The sequence below is a fragment of the Sesamum indicum genome, linkage group LG5 (genome assembly GCF_000512975.1).
Source record: "Sesamum indicum cultivar Zhongzhi No. 13 linkage group LG5, S_indicum_v1.0, whole genome shotgun sequence".
Classification (NCBI taxonomy): Eukaryota; Viridiplantae; Streptophyta; class Magnoliopsida; order Lamiales; family Pedaliaceae; genus Sesamum; species Sesamum indicum.
Genome location: NC_026149.1, coordinates 395455 through 412062, shown reverse-complemented (window position 1 = coordinate 412062; position 16608 = coordinate 395455). Strand labels below are relative to the sequence as shown.

General features: G+C 35.6%; 1 protein-coding gene across 1 annotated transcript; it reads right to left on the bottom strand.

Annotated features, from left to right (window-relative positions):
* Positions 11572-12369, bottom strand: LOC105161385 (60S ribosomal protein L12-3). Its single transcript, XM_011079048.2, has one exon. It carries the CDS (start codon positions 12250-12252, stop codon positions 11752-11754), a length of 501 nt encoding a protein of 166 aa, XP_011077350.1. The 5' UTR covers positions 12253-12369; the 3' UTR covers positions 11572-11751.

The window sequence follows — 16608 nt, the reverse complement described above, 5'->3', positions numbered from 1 at the left end:
CCTACTGGAGCTTCTTCTCCGGCCGTTGGCTCCACTGCTCCCAATATTACCCATGCTGAATATAATTCGGGCGGTTCTTCTCTCAATCACCAAGCAAAACGAGAGAAAGGCAAAGGAATAAGGGAATTTGATTGAAGAGAAGGGAAATGTGGGGTTTGTGGATTGATTGAGGCGTTAGGATAGGAAGGAGGAAGAAAGGAGAAAGGTGGAAGGGGGGAATGTATGTATATAATATATGTATATGTATTGGCTGAGTGGAGTGCGGTGCGGTGCGGTGCGGTGCGGGGTTGGGAGTGGCCGAGTGGGTATTGCGTATAATCAACATTCACACAAATACCCTCAAAACCCATACATTATTTATAGGATTATTATAAATTTAAAATAAATGATTAAATTTTTAATATTATAGTATAAACAATCATTTAACTCTCTTCTAAAATTATATTCTATAAACTTCTAACTTTTTTTAATATAAGTGTTATTAAAATTATTTTTTTAAATTCTTCTCACAAATTCATATAAGCGTAACATATTGTTATGATGCATTTAAATTGATGAGTCTGGTTATTTGAATTTATAATTCATAATTAAAATTTATTTAACTTGTTTGATTTCCAAAATAAATTAATGGTAGTAAATCCCTCGTTGGCACCTAATGTGTAGTGGGATCGAATACCACAACAATGGTCTAATAATTTTTATAAAAATCTTAAGATCAAAAGAATATCAATCTATAAAGTAGTGATTGGTACCGATTTTAAGTCATCAATAGGTTTATTGAAAAAATAATAAAAAAATTTGAAAAATCCAAAAATAATAATGAAATACGTGAAGTGACTTGATGATGTATCAAAAGAAAGTGAGAATAATTATGTGCAGTGCATAAGAATACAAGGAACTTGGTGAAAATTGAGAGAATAGAGTGAGAGTGAAGTAATAATACTTGACGTCTTATGTCTGCACAACGACCTTCATTTATAGGTCGATGGAGAGCAAGATTTGAAAGTGGTTGTAATTTATGATACACGAATCATGCATGAGTTAGCTAACTAATAACAAAAAGAGAAAAAAATATTACAACTTGGACTTATCTTGAATGAGATATGCCATGTCAGCCCGAGTTCAGCGAGATTCGTTTTGCTTGCTGTTGTTAGGTTAGCCGCCATAGATCTAAGATGTGTTTGTTGAAGTTTCAATATAACATGTCCCAAAAGATGTAAGATATATGTGTGATGTAACATCCTTGATGTCCACTTGGTCACCTTGTTGTATTGGGGTTTGTGCTAGGTAGTTGTAAAGATTTGAAATATGAACTAAATACCTTTCTCATGGGTCAACAGAGTTGATTCCTGCACAAATTGGGTCCACTTCCTTTATATTTTGGAATTTAGAAAAAATGATTGGAGATACCATCATATTCTGTAAATCTTAAATCTACTTATAATATTTTTGAAATCCACTCAATCATCAAATAATATCATCGTTAATCAATTGAATTTTAAACTATATACGAAAATTTCTTATAAAACCAAATAAAAAGATTCAAATATGTGCATTTAGAATCAAATAAATTTGAGATCCGTTGGTTTTAAGTTCTAGTCAAATTCAAATTTATCACTTGGAACGCAACCCTAGAGGAAAAAGGGATAGAGGTGCAGTAAAACGACTATTAAGTAGTACAACTTAGTTCGCAATAGTATAATATTATATTTGATGGGTGAATTTCTGACTTTTGTCTTTTTTTTTAAGTGATAAATAGTATCTTAATAAATTGAATATAATTTATATTTAAAATGAGATAAATATCCATACATTTAACTATTCTGAAACGCATAATTTTAAATTTATTCATTAAAGTCTCAATTTTTTTAACCTATTGTATGTGGATTTCTTGATTATAAATTCCGATTAACTATAGTTTTTGGTATTATTAGTTTAATAGTGGAGAATGATCTACTTTGATTTGACATTTAATAATGAATGAGTTAGCAGGTTAACGTCCTGTAGTCACAATTTTCAAAAACTGTCTATGCTCTAATTATTATGATTATTACTACAATAATGCTATTGAAACCCCTTGACTCGAGTATGGTGGAAAAGTTCCTTTGAGCACAAATTGGAACTTGCTAGTTGCAAGGAGATGCTTTTTTGTATTATATATAATGTGTTTTATAGATTATTTGATGCGTACAGAATTATCTTAAAGAACGAAACCTACAAAACAACACGTTAGTACTATGATGCTCAAATTAGTATCGAATTCAAAAGATAATAAGCGCAAAAAATAAAGCATAATCAAGAATCGAAGTATAACAAATGAATTCATAAGAGAAAATCATGTTCAAAGTGCAAAGAGAGTACCAAGAGAGTACAAAGAGAGAGTTGACAGCAAGAATTCAAGTTTGGAAGGTATCCCTCGCCTAGGGATCAAACTTGTATTTATAGGGGGGTGTCTTCCTCTAGTAAGAGTTTGCACATGCGCCCTATTTTTGGGCGGAATGGATAGAAGTTGTTAGGATAAGCTACATTCCGCTCTTATCTCTTGTTAATTTGGTCAATACAAGTCAGTCCCCATATTGAGGGGATCTTTCATCGATGAGAACTCCTAATCTGCAGGGAGTGAGTTTGAGTTTTTGAAGGAGCATCCCTCGATAAGTGTCTTCCATATTGACTTGGAGATACATTTGGCGGCCTAGGTTATGCCACGTGGGGCATTTAAATATGGATCTTAGGCTGATTGTTACTGATTGAGCCACATTTTTGGGTTCGGTCCTTGAATATCAGGGATGATCACTGCTTTCATGGGTTATTGGTAGACTACAGGAGACCCTGAACCCCTTTACTTTTTTTTGAACTAGATTTTTTTGGGTTATATACATCACTATTAAATTTATAATTTAATCGTATAATAAAATAAAAGTTATTACAAACAAATTGGTGAGAGTTTGTAGTAAGACGTAGCTGCAGAAGTAGACATGGAAGGTAGGTGTGGGCCCGGAGGCTCCACTCCAAGTTGCGGGAAAAGGGGATTAAGAGGCGCTCCTCCACCCCCACTAACCCCACTAGCAATGGCTGCTGTCCTTCCCTCCCTAAAATCCACCCACTATCAACCTTAATTTATCCTCCTCTCCTCTTTTATTAATTACTTCAAATCTTCTCCAATTAATAACCTAAACCACTCTCTATCTCTATGTCTGAATTAGGTGCTATTTGAGTTGTAATGAAATAAAGGTATCAGGTATTAATTAAGGTTGATTTCATTGATTGATTCCATCCTTGTTAAATAAATTTTTTAACGATTTATATTCATTTCAATTCTGATACAAATATATTGCCAATTTTGAACGAAAAGTCGTATGCACTTTAAGGCTTATATATTGTTTAAATTTCTCGTCTTTATGTGACATGTGATGATAGTATACACTCACCATCATAAACAAGATGAGTGATATAGGATGGTTCACGAACTGTCTCAAATTATATGATATATATTTGTCCATATCGAATGAACAACAAAATTACATACTATTTTCGAAAATTTTTATATATCTTTAAAGCCACATGGGTAGAGAAATTAAGATTGTAATATCAGATGTACTGCTAGTTTGTGACTAATACAGTTACATGCAAATTAAGGTGCTGAGAATTATGCAAACAGACATTTTGCATGATCTGAGATGCAAATATTACAAGTTTGTTGTGTATAAGGTTACGGAAACATCACTTTCATTGGGTGAAGCAAGAGGTTCAAGAAAATCGTGTTCCTCAGTGGACATCACTACGAGTTAGGGATTTATTTCACTATCAATCAATGGATCTTGATGTTGGCTGGCTTTGTATTTTTCTTTAATTTTAGGCAAAAAAGATTGAGTACGGTCTATTCTCCATAATAAAAATAAAAGGGATAGTGACATACTCACATTTATTTTCGTGATATATAATTTATTTATATAAATTATTTGGATCTTTTGAATAATTATATTATATATTCATAAAAAACGTAATTATTATTTACACATAGGGATAATTACATTTACACTCCATCACTTATTTTTTTTTATACAAATTATCCATATTTTTTGAAAAATTACAAAAATCATCCCTAGCATTCTTTAAAGGCTGTCAGGGGTAATTTTTGTAATTTTTCAAAAAATATGGGTGATTTGTATAAATAAACCATAGATAAGGGAATGTTAATGTAATTATCCTAAAATAAAACTAAAAATAAGATAAATTACATGGACACCTTTTAAAATTAAATTTAATTATACAAACATCCTATTTGTAATTGTAATTACAAGTAACACCCTTAATGATAGTGAAACTTCAAACAAATACCCCCAACTACACTGCAGATAAACTCTCTCATGAGCTGTATCTGTAATGTAAATAAGGTGATGGTAGTGTGTGTGTGTGTGTGTGTGTGTGTTGTTAAGAATAGGGAACTTATTCTTAATTGTTAAGAAAAAAAATGTTGTCCACTCACTCAACACTTTAAATGCGGACCTTCCGTTTTTGCTTTGTGCGCGAATCAATTTTACTTATAATCCAATCAAACCAGCGGTGCTCTGCCACCAAATAAGTAATGCCGCGTTTGGGTGGAATGATTTCTGCGTTATAAATCAAATAAGTAATGTTAGTGGAATGAATTAAGAAGCTTGGGCTTTATGTGGCCCAAGTCAATATCCACTAACATCATCAGCCCATGGGCCCTTCCACATTTACACCATCTATATTGCCCTTCCTACACAAACTTTATTAATTTGATTGGCACAACACCCAACCATTGACAACCAGAAGAAAAGAGAGCCCAAAAGACAGAGAAAAAAAACAAGAATCTTGAAGGGCAGCAGAAAGAACACACACATACACACATCTGTCTCTACGTGCTTCAAACATAATATTAGGTTTGAATTATTGAGGTAATGAAAAGAGGTTCATCATCATCACCATAAATGATCGGAATATTGCTCTTGTGTTATGATGCCCAGGGTGCGGGTGCAGGGGCAGGGGCAGGGGAGTGAGGTGTGGCTCTCCATCCTCTCCTGTAAGAAAGAGACATCAGAAAGCGATGAGTTTGCGTAACAGTGGCCACTTGTTTTTTAATTTGGGACTTGTAATATACGAATAGATCATAGTAAGATCCTTGTGCATTTGATTTCCCAAATCTAACAATTATGTGTACACACACATTCCTCACCATCTAACCATATGTATATATCAACTTCTTTCTTGTGGGGCAAACAAATACAACCACAAATGTATGACCTCAATCTCTTGCAGATTAGTCTTTGATAATTGTAAAAGTTTGAAGAAGATTCTTCGACTTTTGTAGCGGTGTTGGACCCAATACATGTCAATATCGATAATACAAAAATCAACAACTATATTAAAATAAGAAAAAAAAAAAAAAAAAAAAGAAACTACTGTAACAGTAAACGTACACGGACCATATATTGTAATGCCTCATCCAAAAAATTGCTGTCCATATACAATAAAAAAGTTGGTATACATATGTTTAGCTAAAGTTGGCCTGGGACTAAACACTACTACATATACATAACACTCTCATATGATTGGAAGAAACACATATTTTCTGGAAAACGAAAATATATAGCCAGAAGCGTAAAAGAATCTTGTTGTCCCTTCTCTGTCATACTTTGGCAGCAAGCAGAAAGAACGCACACAAATAAAATGTTAAGAACATAATTAGGTTCGCAGTTAAAGCTAATTTGCAAATTAAGGAGGTTTAAGTTTGGGATTGGTGGTGAGTAATTTCTTCATCATCATCACGAATTTCATCAGGTTCCTCCTCTGATATGGTGTCCAGGGTGGGGCAGAAGCTGCAGGGCTTGTGAGGAAAAATAACAAGAGATGGTGCAACCTCAACCCAAGAACTCAACAGCCCGACCACCATCCACTTCGCCATGTAATTCGGGAAATAGGATTGATTCAGAGAGGTTAATAATTAAGGTTTATTGTTTTGTCTGAAGAGAGGAGGAGTGATGGTTTGTTATGAGTTGGAGTTGGAGTTGGGGGGTTTGGGTGGTGCATTTATAGGACAAAACCAGGTGAAGGAATAGGGAGTCGAGGTTGTGGTGGGTGGAAGGAAGGACGGCTGAAGCAGCTGTGAAAGTGCAGTGCAGAAATTTCATTTTGGCATGTGGAAGGTGTGGAGAACCGTAGAAACCACAGAACTTAATAGCTTGCGTGCAGTCAGTTGTTCCTTCTGGATGAAATAGACACCAGAAAACAGAAACCACTCGACTGAAATAGGTTGTTGTTGTTAATGTTGACAACTTCAAACTATAGTTCACATATGGGAAATCTAACATTTCTTTCATATTGCTATATTTGTAGCATTTATTATGGAGTGAAAGCCTCTCTTTTGCTGTCCAATTTAACCTGGAAATGGACATTTTAATAGCTTGCATGCAGTCAATTGTTCCTTCTCGATCCTTCTGGATGAAAGAGACACTCGACTGAGTTTGTCTACTTGTACCACTCTCTTCTCTTTTTCTCTCTTAGTAAACGCACTCCATCTCTTCTTCTCAAACTGGTGAGAGAAGATAAGTTCTGTTCGAAATGCAATATCACAAGCTGACGCATAAATCCGTTTAATATTGCATTTAGTGCCCCATATACAAGGGGTGGTAAAATAAAGATTGTAAATATAGAGGTGTCAAACAATAATCCGAAATTATTATTTTTTGACAATTCTAGGATTTCAAGTCACTGAATTTTTAAAATGACCAAAATTTGCTAATATGTATAAATCTAAAGCTTTTTAAATTTGAAACAAAGTTGATTGGGTATGTCTTAAAACAACCTGACACATAAGCACTTACATGAAAAAAAAATGTATAAAATAAAATTTATATTATGTATATAATTATAAATTATAAAAAAATATTATATAATATAAATTAAAAAAAATTATAATCCTTTCCTCGCCACCGACGGTGTTGCCCTCAGCTGAGGTGGGCGAATGGCGTTACCCCCGAGCACTAGGCAACATTCCTGTAGCCCGACTGTGCGCTTATATGATAGGAAGCAAAAAGAAGAAGAAAATATCTTAATTGACAGTTGGTTTTGTATTACAATTCCATGTCAACAAAAACCCTTAATTTTGGTTCACGTATCAATTTCGGGCCACTTTTTAGAATTCGATGGTCATTTTATAATTGCCAAAAACAAAAATAATGCTAATAAAAGTATTATTTGCTATCTTTATATTAAGAGTTCTTATTTTGCTACTTCCCCTTCTTATACGAAACAATAAATGCAATTAAGACCCATAAATATTATATGCTCTTTTTATTGTGTGCAAGATTTTTGCGTGTGGGGGGTGGGTGGGAGGTGGTCCTGTAGGATTAGCATTACTCACTTTGTGGTAGCATGACTCCGATTTTCTCGCAATGCATCCTACTCCACCACTAAAAGTGCACACAATCATACGTGCCACAAAAAACATTGGTTTTATATATATTATTTTTGGGGTATTTTAGGTTTTAAACAAAATTTTAATAGAATTGTTTAACAGTGGTTCGTTCGTACATAGGACGAATGCCTCAATCACATGCAAATAATTAAGTACCCATCAATATAAAGTAAAAAGGGGTCTCTTACAATAGAATAATCAGTCCCATTTAACTTGTGATGATGTGGTAAATGTGGAGAACAATTGGAATGATCCAAAATGTAAAGAAAGGTCGGAGGTTGCTCAATATCAAGATTTAATAGCCTAACTATACAGAAGTCTTGTATCTGTCGCCTTGCCGACATATATATATATATATATATATATGTCAATTACGTACCGGTCCTAAATTGCTCCTATACACACTCATATATAATATTACTTAACTGCATGGGTCTAAAATTATAAAAAGAAAAGAATGCAAAGAGAGCTTTTATACACCAAATTATAATTTGAAGAAAGATGCAGAAATCGCCCATAAGAAAATAGTAAATAAGTATACAATTGGTGTTATCTGGTAAAATTTTCATTACATAACCAGAAACCTAAAACTACTCTTAATTATGCCTTCCGCTTTGGAGTGATAGTTTGATACATATATAGAGATTATCTAAATAAAAGGTTAATTACTCCTAAGATTATAAGGTTGAATTTGCAAAGAAGAAGATTGCAAATGGATCCTTAGTAGTTGAAACAAGGTTGCAAGGAAGATTGCAGCAGTTGCTCGTGTTGATCGTCATCGTCGTCGTCGTAAATGATGTCGGATTCCTCCTCTGCAATGGTCTCCAGGGTGGGACGACAATTAGTGGAGGGCTTGCGAGGGAAAACAACAAGGGTTGGTGCAACCTCCACCCAAGAACTCAACAATCCGACCCGCTTCGTCATCATCAGATTCATCAACAACTGCTGATCAGGAAATGGATTCTGTATATCTCTGTACTGAAGAGGGAGGAGAGGAATATTGATAGAGATGGTTTGTTGAAGATGGGAATTGGGAGTGGGGTTTTGGTGCAACACTAATTTATAGGGAGAAAGTGAGGAGAGTGGAAGGACTGGTGAAGTAGCTGCGAAAGTGGAGTACTCGCGTCCAATAATGTAAGAATTTAAGCATGTGGAAGATGTGAAACTCTGTCGGAATTGGAACCACACACTTGGCTAATTTGTCATCTTCTTTCATCAACCTCATCACGGGCGGAGCAACTAAAGTCCAACGTATGTATGGGAAATAAATATTTCATATTGTTAAATGTAGCATTTATGGCACCGACAGGCAGGTAGAGAGGACCCGTCTCTTTCATTGCCTAACTTAATTGTGTATGTAATCCCTCAAGTTCTCTCTCATCCCTCCCACTACTATCTAAACTAGTATATAGGCATGTGAAAATTTGTGTGCATAATTAATTTTAAATTTTAAAAAAATAATTATTATTAAAAAATATATAATAATTTTATGAGAAATTAGTGTGAGAGCAAAAATATTGCTCGTAATCCAACTTTGATTTTTGGGCCTAGTTTTGTACAAGTCTTAAGAAGATAACTTAAAAAAAAGTACGTTGACACTTCAACATTCAGATCAATAAATAATGATAAAGTAAGAATTCAAACTGTGAAAATGTGAAGTAAAATGATAATTCAATACGAGAGTACTTTGCAGAAAAATAACATATATAGTTTGTGTGAATATTGAAAAAATATTACCCTTTATCGAGGAGAAGGATCCTTTTTTAACAACCCTCACCCCTTGTTGACTGAGAGAGCCCAATCCTCTTGGAACTTGAGAAAGCAGTTTAGGAGATATTGACTCCAACTATTGCCAGCAAAGCTACTCATGCACCTGGCCTGGCGATTGAGGGGCAATCATATGCTTCTGTGAAAAAATTATCCTCTTATCGATGTTCTACCGAACTGAACTAATAATAGTTTTTCATTTAGAAAGAATGGCCAAGTTCCCTTAGTCGGTGCTGCTTGAGTCGCTCTTGCCTCTTTTGCACCTTCTTTCAGAGACCGGATCGGTGCTGCTTGAGTCGCTCTTGCCTCTTTTGCACCTTCTTTCAGAGACCGGACCGATTAGCACAAGGACAATATTCCCACCACAGGTTCTCAATTGCATCGACCCTTAATTACCTAGTAAAGATATCCCACGCAAGGAAAGGACAGTGTGGCATATTCTTTTATATATATACGATGAATGTGCAGCTGGGAAAGCCAAGATTCTTTACCTGAAGACTTCAGCGCTAACGCCATTTAACAGCTAACGAGGTTTTTATTCCAAGCTCGTACTAGTTGATTGAATCAAAGTCTTCACTCCCCGATCCTTCCCAAAAGCAAAAGGAGGGGTCGACAAGGATTTCCTAATTATTGGCCTTCAAGAGGATAAGCCTTCCCGTGAGATAAGTTTATCATATTCCTAGGGGGTTTAGAACAAGTCCAACAACCGTTTGGATCCTTGGGCACTTGGTGATCGTCACTCCTCTAAGTTGTCTAACTAGCATCCAGCCACTTGTGCACTAGGATACTATGGTGTCTCGGTGGCTGCCATGCTTGAGCCTCCCATGAGCCTTCATAGGTCTTCTTTCGGCTTCATGGCATCGAATCCCTTCAGGGTATTGGGTTTGAAGTTGCTTTCGCCTTGGATTTTTCTTTGGGCCTTTGGGTCTTCATTGTATTTTTCTCAAACAGGGGTTCTTCTTGGGTTATGTATATTTTTTGGAGCATCATATTGAAAAAAGAAATAAAAGAATAAAAGAGGGTGTGAGAGTTGAGAAGAGAGAGAAAAATAAAAATTATTAAAAACGTTCTTGCAATTGCAAGGTAATTTCTTTGTAGCAAAAGAAAAGGGTTCAACTTCTGGTAACTTTCTTTGTCCACCACCATTGGCATACATTGCAATACGATTAGTAGACCAAGCAAAGACAAGTATGTAGTCGTCTCAGAACAACTATATAAATGTAGGTAACAGCCCAACTTCTAAACGGGATGCTTCACTGTCCTACCACTTGAATAGATGATGTCGTAACATGCTTTATATGATTTACTTTCCCAAGGTCTTAATCATATAAAAGCCAACACCTCCTACAAACCACTTGCTCATCAACCTATACATGGGAGTTTATGTGCAGTCCTCACTATAAACATACAGTGACTCCATAGCCTTCCACAGTTCATTTCTCAAACATTTATGTTCTTTGGAGCAAAACGGTAGAAGCACAAACGTATAACCACAGTCTGAGGTAATATATCACTTCCGTTATGTTTTATTAGCACAACACATCATGCTAGAGCACTACAAAAGCATAATCATGTTCATGATCCCATCCCAATCCACCACGACTCTTTGAACTAAACACTAACTCCATCTGAAAAACAGAAAGTCAACCTCTGCCCTCAAATGTCAAGTTAATCATAGTTCAACATGCCGAATAAACACAACAAACATGCGACATACACACATACACATGCACATTTGTGCTAGACAATCATGCAACACAGTTTCCTTAGAGAGGCATCTAATGGCAGATGCAGGTATACAGTATACTTAATATGAGACATTTGCTGCTTTAATGACATACACTCCCAGTTACATCAAATGCGCATCAAGAAACATCCACCAGACTATGAACTAGGGGCAATATCAGTCTGGAATTTATCGAGTGGAATAGCAAATTACATTAACTCGATCCAATGCTTATGCTCAGCCATCAGCAACTACATGGCATGACTCCAATTCATGGAACATACAATTCAAGATGATTAAAGAAGGACAAAGACCTTAGGTGCTGCAGTGTTTTACAAATAAAGACTACATAGATATCTATAGCTGCTGCAACAAGTATAATGATCAAAGTGAAGGGATGTGGAAAAGACAGAACTCCCGTGTGAGGATCTAACAAAATCTAGCAAATGCATACGGTCTTAGCACCCCTGCACAATGTATTCCAACTAAACTGTTTTTGCAGCTAGGGGAAAAGGTTGCCCTCAATATTTCTCAGTAACTTGTAGGATGCATTGCGGTTCATCAATCAAATGACGCACACGAATCAAATGCGAATTGATCCACTCAGGAACTCCAAGTCCCACCATAGCCCAATCAATACTCAAAAATGAAACCATAATTATAAACTTAAATCTCATTTAAACTGAGTAATAGAAGCAGTAATTAGCATCCACATACTGCATTCAACTAAAAGAAAAGAGGAAGTACAGAGTAAAGCTAAAGAAACAAAAATATCCAAACCATAGAGATTCAGCTCGAAATCCAATCCAACAAAATCTCAATCCTGAGGAATCTCCACATCACCATCGGTAATTTCCTGCTGCAGATCCTTCGGATCCTTTCCGTCGACCGTACAACCAACAGAAACGCAGGTACCCAAAATTTCCTTCACCGTGCCACTCAAGTCCTTGGCCATGGACCGGGGGCGCATAACTTTAGCGATCTCAATAACGTCGTCAAGGGAGATGTTGCCATTGTGCTTGATGTTCTTGGTCTTCTTACGGTCACGCTCGGGCTCCTTGAGTGCCTTGATCACTAATGCGGCGGCGGAGGGAACGACTGTCACCTTGGCCTGACGATTTTGGACGGTGAGTTTGACGGTGACACGGAGGCCTTTCCAATCCTTGGCGGTTTCCTTGGCGATGTCCTCACCGATTTTCTTAGGGGAGAGACCGAGAGGGCCGATTTTGGGGGCGAGGGAAGAAGCTGCGCCGACCTCACCGCCGGTGACCCGGACGAAAACGTCCACTACCTGGGTTGGGTCGAACTTGGGCGGCATTTTTGGGCGGGTTAAGATATGTTAATGCGGCGGGGGGAATTGTAAAGAATTGGTGGAATTGGCAGGGTTTGGGGATGAGAGTTATAGTACTTATTTAGCTAGGGTTTATGTGAAGATTGGTGAAATGACTAATTTATCCTTCTTTTCTTATATGCCCCTAACACATGGATTCTAAGTATAAACTATAGTCTCCTGTCTAGTGCAAATCATATTATATGTATGTGGGTGTTGAAGGAATTGGTGAGTTATATTTTGTTGCCCACCCCACATTGATATGTTTAATGTGGATTTTGTGTTCAAATATGGCAACAAAAGGGAAGTCTTTTTAAGAAAAAGGAAAAAGGAAAGGTCAACAACAAACAGGGCAGGCCCAAATTTAGAGCCCATAGTACCTATAATCTTATTGTAGTTAGGCAATGCAAACAAATGAATGGGCTTATGATCCAAATGCCAATTATCAAATAAACCGAATGAAGTGGGTACAAATGTTCTTCAAAAACAATGGACATCACCCCAAATTTTTATCTAATTCAGGTTTGACAGAAACAAATCAATCACAGTATAATATATTTATTATGGAATTATTTATCTTTTTTTTTTATTGTAGAGAAATTGCACATTTAGTATATATATTACATTTGCTATATGATTTGTTCAAAGTGAGGCGGCACCGATGGTGGCCATGTAACTTGGTAGAAGCAAGCAAGAGCAAAAGCCAACAACTGTTTTCTACGAACAAAGGGTTTCTTAATTGGAAAAGCAACTATTAAGGAAGTGATGTCGTGTGGGATATCTTTTAACTCAATTGTAGACACTTACTTCTTATAGGGATACATCATACATGAAATGTTTCAACTACAAATACAACGACCACCAAACAAGTGGTATTAATTAGGTTCAGTGATTTTTCAGAAATTTGATTAGCTGTAACTCGCAACACCATGAACCCTAATACTATTCGTTATTTATAATTCTTTTTCTTTTTATTAATAAATAAATATGCATACGCCCAAATTCTCATTTAGACACAAAAAAAATACCCGTGAAATGAATCTACAGAAATGATTCCTCATTGTCAATTAATTGATTAAGTTAGCATCACTTTTCTTGTTAAAATAGACTGCTCTCACTCCTATTGTAGTAATAAAAAAATGATAATCGTCAGATGAAAAAATATGATGCGCAAACTTCATTGAATAAATCTCTTATGTAATTACAAACTTAGTATATTGGAGGGATAAATGAAAAATATTCAACTTTTTTTACAAAGGTGATTTATTTTGTAGAATTAAATGAAAAAAAAATATACATGATTATATGGAATTAATCATATAGCAAATACATTATATATATACTTGTTATATATTAATAATACAACAGTTATTATGATATTATTATTTTACTATATATGATTAAATTTCGTACAACCTTATTTTCCTGAAAACTCAACTCAAGAACAGATTAAACATGTAACTATATTATTAAAAAAAAAAAAAAAAGCAGATTAGAGATCATGTAAGTGGTGGAGGCGAAGGATTGGTCCACGTACAATTCCATCTATAAACTTTGTACTGTTGGGATTGGGACGAAGTCTATGTCTTTCCAAGTTTTCATATTGACCAAAAAAATAGTCTTGTTTCTTACAAGGAATGTGAGTAATGATCCACTTAATTCCAACGTGTCACTCTCATATGGGTTGGGTGAAATTAAGCAATTCACTCACGCTTCTTTCCCATTCATACCATAATTACATCTTTGATCTAAATTATTTTTATTTTTTAAATAATTATACATACATCTAATAAAATTTTTAACTTATTTATACAAATTATATCTATACCTTAAAAATTTAAACATGCATATTTCTTTTTAAATTGATCACATGTAAATATTAATTCTACCTTGAAGCAAATTGATTATAATGAATTTTAGAGTAATTTTCAACTAACATATGCTATTCATTTATATTTTCACCTTGCTTGCCCAAAAATATATCAATATTATAATTAAATTAAATTAAAATGGGAATAGAATTCCGACAATGAATTTAACTTTTTGCAATCTGTCCCACTTCAAATCATAATCTGGATAATCCAAATGAGAGGTCCTTCTCCATTTAAATATATAAATTATACAACAAACATTAAAAAAAATAAAATAAAAAGAATCAAAACTACTGCAGTGCTTATCCAATACCCAACATTATATATATGTATATGTATATCTATATCCCGGCAATCAACCTCTCAATAAACTCTCGTTGCGAAACAGACCTTCTCATCAAACATCTTCTCACTCGCAATTCCACCACCAATTGCAATGGCAGCGAGAAAGAGCCATCGCTACCTCGGCGCCACCAGAGTACTGTACCTGGATTCCCCTGACGACGGTGAATTCGAACTCGACGAAGCTGAGGTTTGGAGCACCAACCAAATCGTACCCGAGACCAGAAAACAGGTTTCTCACCACACGCGGCCGCTCCGGAAATCGTCTGCCGGTGAACATCCCGGACTGGTCTAGGATCCTTGGCGGCGAGTACAAGAGACGCGCCGGGGAATGCGAAGATGAGTTGGAGGAGGATGAGGATGGAAATGAGAGAATACCTCCCCATGAGTATTTGGCGAGGAGTAGAGTGGCGTCTTTGTCGGTGCATGAAGGTGTCGGGAGAACGCTGAAGGGCAGGGATTTGAGTAGGGTTAGAAATGCTATTTGGAAGCAAATTGGATTTGAGGATTAATTATTATTAGCTTAATCCAACTTAACCCACGTTAGTTAATTAAGTTTTTCTTGTCTGATTTAAGGATTGATCCTCTTGGGGTTTAAGAGCTGACAATGGGGATTACTGATATGTCAACATAATGTTTCAATTTTGTTGTTTGTTTGGGTAAGCATGGATGATGGATGTATCTATCTATATATGTATTTTATTGCAGATTAGATGCCCAACTGCCAAACAGAAGAGACTTTACTCTTACGCCACGCTTCTTGCCAACCATTATCAAGAACCAAAAATCTACAAAATCACCAGTTCTTTTAGCACACTTTTTTTCTTTTTCCTCGGGCACATACTCATCAACATCCAAATACAAGACCTCCTCTTCAAAAATTTTGAGTCCAATCCACTAGCTTGTCCTCCAAGAACCAATTAAGTGGGTGGAACTTGGAAAATAAACTAGCTAAGAGAGATGGTTTTATTTATACTTCTTAATTTATGGTTTATTTATACAAACGATTCTTGTCTTTTATTTAATATAAAACAATGTAATTTGTTTAATATGTTTACGTTTTTCGGAGTGTATGTGATGCGGCTTGCGACTCGATCGATGTCCCGTTGCGCGAGGTATTGTCCGTTTGAGGTTTGTATGAGTATCATGATTTTATTCTAAAAATGTATCTTGTTAAGGAGAAGAGGTCTTGGAACTTATAAGTCACTCAAGCTCCTTTGCAATCATATGGGACGCGTTGCTAACATCATCGGCCCCCCAAACAAAGGATACATGACCTCTTTCCCAAAAACGGTGCCAAAATGATGGATGATCTGATTTCCAGAGGTAGATTATCGTTCAATGTCTGGGCTCGGGGTACGGGGGAACAAGCTTGGAACCTGTGCAAAGAGACAAGTGCCGAACTTAACCATGCGTGAAGCACTCTGATACTCAAGTTTGTGTCTAAATAAATAGGTCGTGTATCGGTATGAATAGTGAATGCAGTTATTAATAGTTATCTTGACTATCTTAAATGCTGAGGTATTTTGGGCTAGATGGAAGGATTGAAATCTGTTCGTCAAGGTGATGCTGGACACGTGTTCCTCATCCCTTGCTTTCTATTAACTTGTGTACTTGATGAGCTTTCTTGACCTCTATCGGTAGGCTCATATCACTTTTGAAATACTTTGGGCCCATTTTATCGTTTTGGGCCTTGCTTCTTTTATCCATGTGAGTATGTGTATAATATTTTAAAAGCATTAGCTAATTTAGGAATGTCTTTTGATTATGAATAACTTCACACATTTTTCTGTTCTTTTTTTTTTTGGTTATTTTTCAAGCATTTATTTTTTTATATTTGAACCGGTTTCAATCAAATCAGAACTAATCTCAACCAGTATATTTTGTTTCTGATATAATACATGTAAATTATTAACAGAGTGAATAATCACGTAAACAAATAATCTTTTTTAAAAAGGATCATCTTATAACCGTACGTTACAGATGAGCAGAGATGGGTGATGATTGATACTGTGCTCAAAATACAGAGAATACATTCAAATAATAAGACAAGTTTCCATGAAAATCATCATTATTAATGATGTATCAATATCATAATCATGGAAAATTTACTGACAATACTCTATTTCCC

Excerpts from the sequence above, each read along its gene's own strand:
- LOC105161385 (XM_011079048.2), bottom strand. The coding sequence starts at position 12,252 with ATGCCGCCCAAGTTCGACCCAACCCAGGTAGTGGACGTTTTCGTCCGG.